The sequence below is a fragment of the Carassius auratus genome, chromosome 34 (genome assembly GCF_003368295.1).
Source record: "Carassius auratus strain Wakin chromosome 34, ASM336829v1, whole genome shotgun sequence".
In the NCBI taxonomy this organism is placed as follows: domain Eukaryota; kingdom Metazoa; phylum Chordata; class Actinopteri; order Cypriniformes; family Cyprinidae; genus Carassius; species Carassius auratus.
In genome coordinates, this window is record NC_039276.1 from 19240561 (window position 1) to 19251054 (window position 10494).

The following is a 10494-nucleotide window of genomic DNA, read 5'->3' on the forward strand; positions in this document are numbered from 1 at the left end:
TGATACATACTGGAAACACACACCTGCACACAAACACACACACACACACACTTCCTCGTTCTCGGGATTTTGTTCCTGACTGAAAGCTGCTTCAGTGTTGTGTTGTGTTGTGTTGTGTTGTGATGGTTGATTCAGGCTTTCTGCTGTAGCGCCATCTGCTGTCCAACAGCTCACAGTGACACGAAGCGAACAAGACCGTTTTTAAAGAGTTTACCATAATTAATATTTCTTTAAATATTAACCCTGGTATTATATGTGGGACGATTTTTCATTTTGTGTTCCTTGGAAAACTTGGAAAAATACTAGCACACTTGGAACAACACGAGAGTCCTTAAATAATTAGATACATGCCTTCTGGGTTTAATTAAGTGCTGTGATTGACACAACTAGACAGTACCTTCGACTCAGATGATGACTGAAAGTGTGAAGGTCTCTCCTGAGTCTGACCAGGTGTGCTCGGTCCACTAACTTAAGAAGGAAATACTTCTGAAAGTCTTTGTAGTCTGTAACATAATGATACTTCACTTCTGTGACACTATGGGGATGTTGTTTGCCCAAGGCTGTTTGTGTGTGTGTGTGTGTGTGTGTGTGTGTGTCAGATTTTGTCTACATTATAGGGACCAAATGTCCCCAAAAGTTACCTGAAATCACCTACATTTTGGGGATTCCTTTTGGCAATCAGTGGTACCCACAAGAAAATATTACATATAAAATAACCTTTATTTTGTGTCTATAAGATTGCATCCTTGCTACTGCAGTAAAATAATGTGTGTATGTGTCCCCAGATCTAATTATAGTGCTTTCTCCTTTAAAAATCAAGGCTAATATCCAGATATTGACTTTTACAGTACTTCAATTATTTGTCAACAGATGGCAATGTTGTCCAATATGATTAAAGTGCAGCTTATTTTCCTTTGAGGACTTCCTGGTTTATTCATTCTATATCATCTCTTTGTGTGCAGCTTGAAATAAAAGAAGGAAATAAAATAATTATAAAAAAAAAAAAAAAAAGCTGTCAAATGCATTTCAAGTTTTAACAACATTCCAATATTAGTAAATATCAACACATTTATATATGTATACTTATTTTGGAAAAAGAGATCATTAGGATTGAAAAGGGCATTGAAATGTCATGAAAACACTGTAGACTTTTCTATCTTTAAAGAAATCAACAAAAACATTTGTAGTTAGTATAAATAGGCATATTTCTAGAAATGCTCAGTACTGTAATGTTTTATTAGCTAAAACTTGCATTAAATAAAAATTTACTAGAAATTCTACAAAGTTCATTAAGAGTCATTCATTCAGTGGTCACATAAAAGATGAGAACCCGGTTCAAACTTCTCTCAATTATATGAGTAAACAATGACATTGATTTAACTATACTGGATTTTTGTATTAATATTCTTCCCCTTCAGTTTCTGGGAACAGGTTTTCCTCTGAAGATACAGAGATACGCCCAGATCCCAGAAATTGTGCCCACACCTGTTACCTGCTCTGTTGACTCACCATGTCTTCATTATTCACCTCATCATGAGACTAACCAGCTCCACAGAAACGGCTCATTAACTATGAGCAAATATTAGACTGCATGTGATGTAGGATGTATGTGAGACGGGCTTTTCAAAGATGTTTGTCAGATGTTTGTTCACAGCAGATGCTTTCCAGATGAAGCGTTTATGTTTAACAGACATCTTGAAGACGTGCTCATGCTATCTGCTCAGCTGGCACAGAAATCACTTTCAAGCTTTCTGTTGTGAAAATTATGTGATTGAGTATCTTTATACAGTGCGAGTCATTGTAAATGCTGTACGGCTGTCCCTCACAACCTCATTTTCATCCACTTCAAACTCAACATGGCGTCCAAGCTGACTAGGTCAAAGTCTGAGTCTGTTAAAACAAGTGGATTTAGCTCACTCTCGGTGGTAAATGTGACCACGCATGACACAGTTTTTGTTTTGCAAACAGGTTTTTGAAAACAACACAGTCATCGTCTTGTGTAAACTACAAAAGTGTGAATTTGGAGAAATGTGAATATGTGCAGAAGCACAGTGTTTCTTTATCAAGAGACATCGCCATCTATTGGCCTGGGATTCACATTACAGCAGTTTCAGTTCAGTTTTCACAGAACCATGTAAACTTTCAGACAACACGGTCAGCTGTGTGCAAAACTTTTCAAAAACACAAAGGAAAAGCTTTTCTGTTTAAAAAAAAAATTGGGTACATTTACACAACAACGATTTACTAAAAACGTAATATGCATGCACATTATTATTATTATACATTTTTTTAAGAGGGTAATTTAACCCATTCGTGAAGTTTGCATTTTCAGGCACCCAAAATGCCATTATTGTGTAAATGAATAGCCAAAACGCATACTTTTTTTTCCCATTTTTAGTTGAAAACAGTGTTGTGCAAATGCCCCCTTAGATGCAGACTTGCAGAAATCTTTCAGTAGGCTTTTTACCTGAAAATATAAGGCATATTTGCTCAGTCTTGTCTCTTAAGAAAGAATGTGATTTTCTCAGTTATTTGATCAATCTAAAGCAGACAATAAAAAAAATATCAATTTAAAATAATACTGAAAGGGAAAAAACAGAAGTCAGTTAAATCAAATTGAACTAACATCTAAAATAGTGCACCTTTCCCACAATAATAAAATACAAACAAACTTTACCTTTGATTATCTCTGCCATAATTTGAAGTGATGTGACGACATAATAACCTTTTGTGAAATCTTTATATAAGCATTCATATTCCATGTCAACACCCAACTGTCTCCATTGCTATGAAGCCTTCCTGTTTTAATATTGTCCAAAAGTGCTTTGTGCCCTTGGTTTTTATCTTCATCAGACAGAGGTCAGTGTCTGCAGTTAGTGTACTCTGCCCTTGAGAGAACAGCAAATGAGAAACATTCCCATAGTTCATTCTGCCAAACTTGCCCTGCTATCTGAACCAAGGACAGCAACAACAGCACAGTCTTCTGAGAGGGTTCTTCTTCTTGTATCTCGCCGCCGTTTTGAACTTCTCCTTCGTGACCGCTACATAGTCTTGCGTCTTCTCCACATTGGCTTGTATGTTCTCGATCTGATGGCCTTGCTCTTCCACCAGCATGAACACTTCTAGAAAGAGATCTCGCAGGTCCTTCATGTTGCTCTCCAGGTTCAGGAGCTCTTTGTGGCGCTGCTCGATCTCTGAGAGCTGCGTTCGGGTGATCTTTGCATCCACTATGATGTTCTCATTGAAGATCTCCCACTTGCCCTGCTCGATCATGTCGTCCACCTCGTCTTCGGACACCTCGCGGCCCGATACCTCCAACTGCCGGATGATGAACTGCTTGCATTTGTGCTGCTTGTTCAGGATCGCGTCATTGTGTTGGCGCATTACCTGCTGGAACTGGTGAAAGAGGGCTGCGTGCTGGGCCTTCTGGATACGGGACGTGGCCACGTCCGGGCCTAGCTCGGCCTCGGTTTGCTTAGCCTTCTTGGAAAGCGCATTTAATCTTTTATGCAGGCTCTCAGCCATCAACTTGATGTCTCGCGTCACGCTGCTCTCCTTTTTCATGGTGCTGAATCGCCTGATAGTGGCCATGAAGTTTCTCTGCTGCTGACCGAACTTACGGACTTCAGAGTTGAGCTCCTCGATGCTGTTGTGAATGCTCTGAGCCTCCTTCAGGAAGCTGTCCTGGACGGGCTCTGCCTCGAAGATCACGGCCTGCAGGCCTATCAGCGAGGATGGGTCCATGTCCTCCTCCTCCTCACTGAAGGGGTGGTTGTCCAGCACCTTCTCGCTGGCCTTCATCTGCTGACGTAGCTCCTCCATGCGGTCCTTCATCACTGCAGAGACAGAAGACCTTGATGGAGACCAGGTCAGATTTTCTCTTGGGTTTGAGTGTTGTCTGTCTGTAGAATGTTCCTCTGCTTCTCATACCCTGTAATTAACCAGAGAAGAGTCACATTTCATCTTTACCGTCCTCATTTTTAATTACTTTTTTGCACTGACAATTTTAATTCCTAAAAGACTAGTTCACCTAAAATGTAAAGGATATTTAATTCACCCTCATGTTCAAACCTGTATCCTGTATCCTATGTGTGTGTGATTAAAAGGATGTGTGATTGTGTGCTTTACTAGTAAAAATCACAGACATCCTAGTTGATACTGAGTAACAGAAACAGATTATATTTGCTGCATGTAAATCTCCTAATTTTGTCAGATGCTTTTCCATGCATTAGGCCTTTAGCTGCAGCTCTTGTTTTAAAAGAGGGATTAAACCAAGGCTTTTATTAGAAAACCCAGTCCACATATCACTGCTGTGCATTCATCATGACCACTGTAATTTATAAAGACTGTTCTGACACTGTACTGAACATGATATATTAACACATTCACTGGAATCTGCTTCCAAATAACTGACTGACTGGCCTGCTTTACAGAAAGTATGATGCATGACTGCTACCGTTTTTTTCCTTGGTCTAGCTGCCTGGACTGTGGTTTTGGAAAGTGAGCATAACACCAAGGGATGGGTTATACCAGAGACAATTCATACCAAGTTTGTCTGAGGAAAGTAACATGGAGTGCTCCAAATCACAGGCTATCTGCTTACTAGAGGGATTTCAAACAGGAAAGATTGCAGTTGCATGTGTGTGTGAGAACAGCCCAAACGAGCTCCTAAGGGCGAAAGCTTATGAATATAAGAGTGGGCTTTGTTTGCTGGAGGACGTCCAAGAAGTCACACCAATGCATTGCACAACACTCTCTAATCCAGCCTTCAGCTGATGTTGCTTTATTATTACTGAATTCAGATCAAACTAGGTCGTATCAAATTAGAACTAGGTGCCTCTTTAGGCTTTTATTAGAATCTCTCTGCTTTCCATATAAACCATTTAATGTTTTATGTTATATTCAAGCTGATATGATTATAGTTTTATGTTATATCCAAGCTGATGTGATGATAGTTTTATGTTATATCCAAGCTGATATGATGATATGATTCCACTCCGCTGGTCTAACTGTGTAATGGTGGTCCTTTTTAACAATCAGGAATTAATATATCATATTGATATAAAGTTGTGATTACACTTATTTTGATGTGTCGACTACCTTGTAAAGTCTTTGTTTATAATTACATCTGCAGTGTGTTATTTGATTATAATTAATTAGATTATCATTTTAACTAGTTTGTTATTCAATAATGCGTTCAGAGTTAATAAGTACTATATTTCAGCGGCATCATTCATACATGACATGTTTCAATAAAACCTTCATTAATGTATATTTTAGTTTGCCATAAATGCTGTGAGTACATTAACCAACACACACACACACACACACACACACAAACTCAAATTAGAAAAAGAAGTACTCTACGCATTTAGTTTGCCCTTAAGTATATACTTTTTAAGTATTGTTTTATTAGTAGGTAATATTACATTTTATATTTGTGTATCAGTTAATATGCGCTGTAATATTTGTTTATATATCTTTTGTATTTTATTTGCATATAGCCTTTCTATGAAATGCTTTTATCCCACCATACTACTGTGAAACTGTATTTTTGTGATAATTTAATTTAACTACAGTGTAATTAATATATCAGTTACAACACTAACAAAAACAGCTGTTTAGTATATATATATATATTTTTTTTCTATTTGATAACAATGATTATGATAATTTCTCTAGCTATTGATATTCAGAGAAGGCTGCATATTTCTTAAATATCTGAATCCTGGATGTCAGTATATCACGGCTTCTCTAAACTAAACTGATTAGTAGAACAATAAAAACAATATTACCTCTTATTGCTTTTAATCCTTGGAAGGTTGAATATTGCTTCATTTTAAGTTGCCCAGAGTTTTAGCAAACACTTGATTCGGCAATGAACTTGTGAAGTCAGAGCAGTTGAAGTGTTCAGGAAGTCCTTGGCATATTCTCAGCTTCCAGCAACACAAATATGTGCAAGTGTGAGTTTTCCCTCTGCTCCACTGGTGTCAGATATGGATATCAGAGGAACAAAGCACAGACTCCTGGGAAATCTGGTCAAGCCAGTTTTAAACCACACCCCCAGTCACAGTTATACGTCTGTTTGACCAATGCTGGGCGACGCTTGTCAGGCAGAAGAAGCGTGGGTGATGTGATTCAAAGGCATTGAAAGAGCCCATGCGGTGACCCAAGCGTCGGCACCCGTTATTGTGTACGAGACAACAATGAGCTCAGGAATAGTATTGTATGAAGTATTGTTGACAAAGCTTTGAAATCCAGGACAGATCTACGCAGACATGTTTCTGTTCTCAACCACTATATTGTTTCCTCGTAACTTTACATTCATCTGGTTTGTAATAATGAGAAGAATGTGATTGGCTGGTTTAGCTGTTTTTTGTCATGTTATGGCAGGAGAGGGAGTATTATTATATGGGTGTGACAGACTGACAAACTTGTTCTGTTGAAGGATAACGTTAGAAAGCCTTGATATACCCGTTATTTCTGTTTCCTCTTTATGTTTTAAAGGTTTTATACTTTTCTTTTAGCCTACTGTAAATCTTAAATTAAACTTAAACCGAAATCAATTTTCCATCACTTTGATGAATGATGAAAGTTTCCAGCATACTGCACACATTTAAATATAAAGTTGCTGTGGAAAGGCCAAAATATGAGTTAAATACAAAACTGTTTACACTTTCCAGCAAGACATTACATGGCCATGTATCTCTGACACAGACATAAAACGGCTTTATTTAGGCCTTGATGAATATGATTTATTATAATTAAAAATGCTTTAAAAAGATTCATGAAATAAGGTGGTTTTCAAACTTTTTAAAAGTGATTGTTCACAAGTGTCTGGGTCCCTTTTAATGCAATAAACACAATTGTTTTTGTAGCAATGCAATAGAAGAACCATTCTGGCTTTCCCAGAGACCCTTTCAGTAACAGATCATTTTCGTTGGGTTCATTGCGCCCTCTGCTGTTTTTAAAACTACAACACTTTTCAGCTCGAAGGGCCTCCAAATCATGTGTAAACAGATTTTGCTGTTAGTGAATTAGACTTGAATTAATGCTTGATTCTGATTGGTCAGTTATTCCTTAGGTGATGATGCTGAACTGTTAAAACTATTGTCACAAACAACAGATTTCCCACATCGCTGTGCAAGTTTCATGTATAATTCATATGACATGATAAAATAATGAAAACTCAAATAAATACTTCATGTACATTTATTAATTTATTAATAAGTGTTGTAATAGACATGATCATGTACAGTCAGAAGGTTACTACCACTGATCTATATATATATTATAGATCAGTGGTTACTACTCTTTTTAGGCTGATACAGGATCCGATCATCCCATTGTTGCTGAACTTGAGAAGTGGCTGTCAGATATCATTAACCAGCAGTCCTCTCTCTTCTGTATCATCTTCTGGTTTGTCTTCCTCAGTCTTCCAGCACGACTTGATCTGCAATGAACAGACACAGTACTTCAGTTCAGCTTGACTCACACTGCAGCGCTACATTGTAAAGGCAATCTATAATATGTTTGATATTCAAAACTGGATACGGTTGTACCTGAGGTGAGAGAATCCTTCTCATTGGTCCAGACCGAAGGCCCAGTGACTGCCTTGGGTTTCCACTTCAAGACGGTGGTTATGAAAGGCTCGTCATCTTCTGCATCTCCTTTGTCCTGCAGTACAAAACTGCCTTTAAGATTTGGCTTCACACAGATTCATTATGCATAAGAATATTATATTCTAGGCAGTGCCCCTAAAATGCTTGATCATTTTTGTTAAATTTGTTCGAAAAAGAAAAAAAAAGAAAATCGATTTAAAAAAAAAAAAAAAACTAATTTTAAACATTAAACCTTTTACTTTCAAATCTGCTGGATGCAGTGACATTAGAAAACTACTTTAAAGTACATTAAAACCATGATTCGAAATCGGTTTTCAAAGTCAAACTTTTAATTTGACTTAATTTCCATTTTTAAAGTGCATTAAGAAACATAGTCATTGATGCTGTTATCTTTAAGAACACTTCAGTTGCCTTTTATTTCATTAATATTAACTGCATGTGTGTTTTTAAATATACCAATAAGATTTAAAATACACTACTCATGCACATTTCATACAATTTAATGCAAAAACAACAAAACACTGCTGAGACTGAGAACACATTTTCTATATAGTATATATGACCATGGCACCTCTCTTATGAGGTTTAAAGATGTGAAGAGACATACCTGATCTATCTGGAGATACTCTCCATGCTGCTCACACCCGATGTCAAACACATACTTCCCTGGACCAGAGGGCTAGAAAAGAAATAACAATCACAAGAGATCATGAGATCACTGTGTCAGAGAAGTGCAACTTGTTTGCTATATTTAAGATGAAGTTAACAGAGAACAATTTCAACTGATTTGAACTGATATACAAAGCGTTTGCTACGACCCACCTGCTCAAAACCATACATGTAGAGTATAACTTACATTATTATTGATAAAGTTGCCCCGATATCTGTGGTTCTGATGGATCAGCTCCCCGGCGGACTCCATTTTACCCATGATCCATGTGCCCATGTACTGAGACCCTGTGTTGTGATGAGTGTATGTTCCCTGCCCATGTCTAACAGAGGAACAGGTACTTAACAAGCATGTTTTCCCATACACTTTCAGTTGAGGTAAAGATCTTATGAATACTGTTACAACCACTGATCTATAATATAGATATATTATATAGATCAGTGGTTACAACTCATATCCATAGAGTAGACAAATTAGATTACTAGATTAGATCAGTGAATCAAGTTATGTACTACCTCTGATGGTGCATCCATTCCCCATCATATGTGTCTCCATCGGGGTATGTGTACACACCATGACCCTGCCGCTGGTCATCAACCCAACTTCCTGCAGAACAGAAAGACACAAGATATGAGAAGACTGCATTTTAGACTCTTAGAGTCTGGGTCAGAAAGTCTGAGAACACCTTTTAAAAAGCTTCTATTTGGAATTTTTATTTCTACTTGAATACAATATTTTCTTTATAAATTATAACATTTTTAAAACATTGTATTATTAGCATAACACTTAGTGAAAAGTGAAAAGTCACCATGCAAAAATTTACAGTAATTTGAAAATATTTTAATTAATTTATAAATATATACATTGTCAGTTTATGTAATGTTAAAATTATATTAGTATTTGTAGACATTAACATAGATTAATAAATACTGTAAAAGCAATGTTGTATTAGTATTACTTTTATACTGTTATAGTCTTATTGAATATTTTGATATTATATATGTATAATTTACAAAATATATAATCATTAAATATACTGTATAACATATACATATAATTAAAACTATATATATATATATATATATATATATATATATATATATATATATATATATATATATTTATATATATATTTATATATATATATACATGTTTTTTAATTTTAAAAAAAAAATTATATGCTGATACGTTACCATTTTTTAAACACTGTTGTTTAATTGTTTTTTATTTCAGTAATTGTAATATTTCTACTTCGCACTTATTTCAGTTAACAGTTAGTTGCCAAGGCATTTCAAAATTGTCATAAGTTTTCAACTAACGTTAGTATTTTACTTTATTTCATTTGAGCTTTTTTGTTATTTTTCCGTCTTTAATAGTTAAGGTAATAACTAAAGATAAGTTCATGACACATGACGAATTAACATATCTGAACCTAAAATCACATATAATATGTAGGCTATTTGAGATGATATAGATAACGACTTACCTTCATATTTGGAGCCATCTGGGTAATAAAATGTACCCTGTCCGTGTTTTAAATTCATGTACCATTCTCCAATGTACCTGGCCCCGTTCTTGAACTTGTAAGTCCCCTGATAAACAGAAACACGGTGATTATCGCATGTTTCCATTGTTTATGGGAACAGAAACGGCTAAAGGGTCAATGCGTGTTTTAGCAGAGCTAACGGGTGTGTTTGATGAGCAGAATGACCTGGCCACATCTCTTGCCGTTTTCATAAGCTCCTTGGTAAGTGTCTCCAGTCGGCAGGACAGCTCTGCCCTGTCCATGTCTCTCTCCTGCTTCATTTCGGTCACCCTCGTACTCCTGCAACACACACGAATACTGTCCGCTAACTTACTGTCCACTCACGGTCAGCTGAAGGGAACTACTGAGAGTAACTCACCCCCAGAGAGCCCTGCTCGTCGTCAAACTCTTCAGAGCCCGCGTCTGACATGATCAACTAGAGAAGAGCTGAATGATCAGAGAAGAGAGAACTATCCCAGAGGAACAGATTCCGTTCCAGACTGTTTACCGTTACCATAGTAACGAAACACGCACGCGCAAATGACTATCAGCCCAGAACGCGCTTGCTTTGACAAAACACTCTCAAAATAAACCACTAACTTACTGTTAATGTTCAAATTAACTCACACACTATCTATCTATCTATCTATCTATCTATCTATCTATCTATCTATTCT

At 36.6% G+C, this 10494-nt stretch overlaps 2 protein-coding genes across 2 annotated transcripts; both read right to left on the minus strand.

Annotated features, from left to right (window-relative positions):
- Window positions 1-2015: 2015 nt before the first annotated feature.
- On the minus strand, window positions 2016-5994 carry LOC113053459 (syntaxin-19). Its single transcript, XM_026218505.1, has 2 exons — window positions 5796-5994; window positions 2016-3931 (listed from the first exon to the last, which is right to left on the minus strand). The coding sequence occupies exon 2, from the start codon at window positions 3832-3834 to the stop codon at window positions 2947-2949; it is 888 nt and encodes a 295-aa protein (XP_026074290.1). The 5' UTR covers window positions 3835-3931; window positions 5796-5994; the 3' UTR covers window positions 2016-2946.
- A 1420-nt stretch (window positions 5995-7414) lies between these two features.
- On the minus strand, window positions 7415-10494 carry LOC113053460 (radial spoke head 1 homolog). The gene is made up of 8 exons (XM_026218506.1): window positions 10197-10494; window positions 10004-10117; window positions 9779-9884; window positions 8808-8898; window positions 8479-8614; window positions 8230-8301; window positions 7563-7677; window positions 7415-7453 (listed from the first exon to the last, which is right to left on the minus strand). The coding sequence occupies exons 1-8, from the start codon at window positions 10245-10247 to the stop codon at window positions 7431-7433; spliced, it is 708 nt and encodes a 235-aa protein (XP_026074291.1). The 5' UTR covers window positions 10248-10494; the 3' UTR covers window positions 7415-7430.

Coding starts and splice junctions, on each gene's coding strand:
- LOC113053459 (XM_026218505.1), bottom strand. CDS start 3,834: ATGAAGGACCGCATGGAGGAGCTACGTCAGCAGATGAAGGCCAGCGAG.
- LOC113053460 (XM_026218506.1), bottom strand. CDS start 10,247: ATGTCAGACGCGGGCTCTGAAGAGTTTGACGACGAGCAGGGCTCTCTG. Junction 8,302..8,478: donor GCAACTTTATCAATAATAAT/GTAAGTTATACT, acceptor TTTCTTTTCTAG/CCCTCTGGTCCAGGGAAGTA. Junction 7,454..7,562: donor GAAGGATTCTCTCACCTCAG/GTACAACCGTAT, acceptor TGTTCATTGCAG/ATCAAGTCGTGCTGGAAGAC.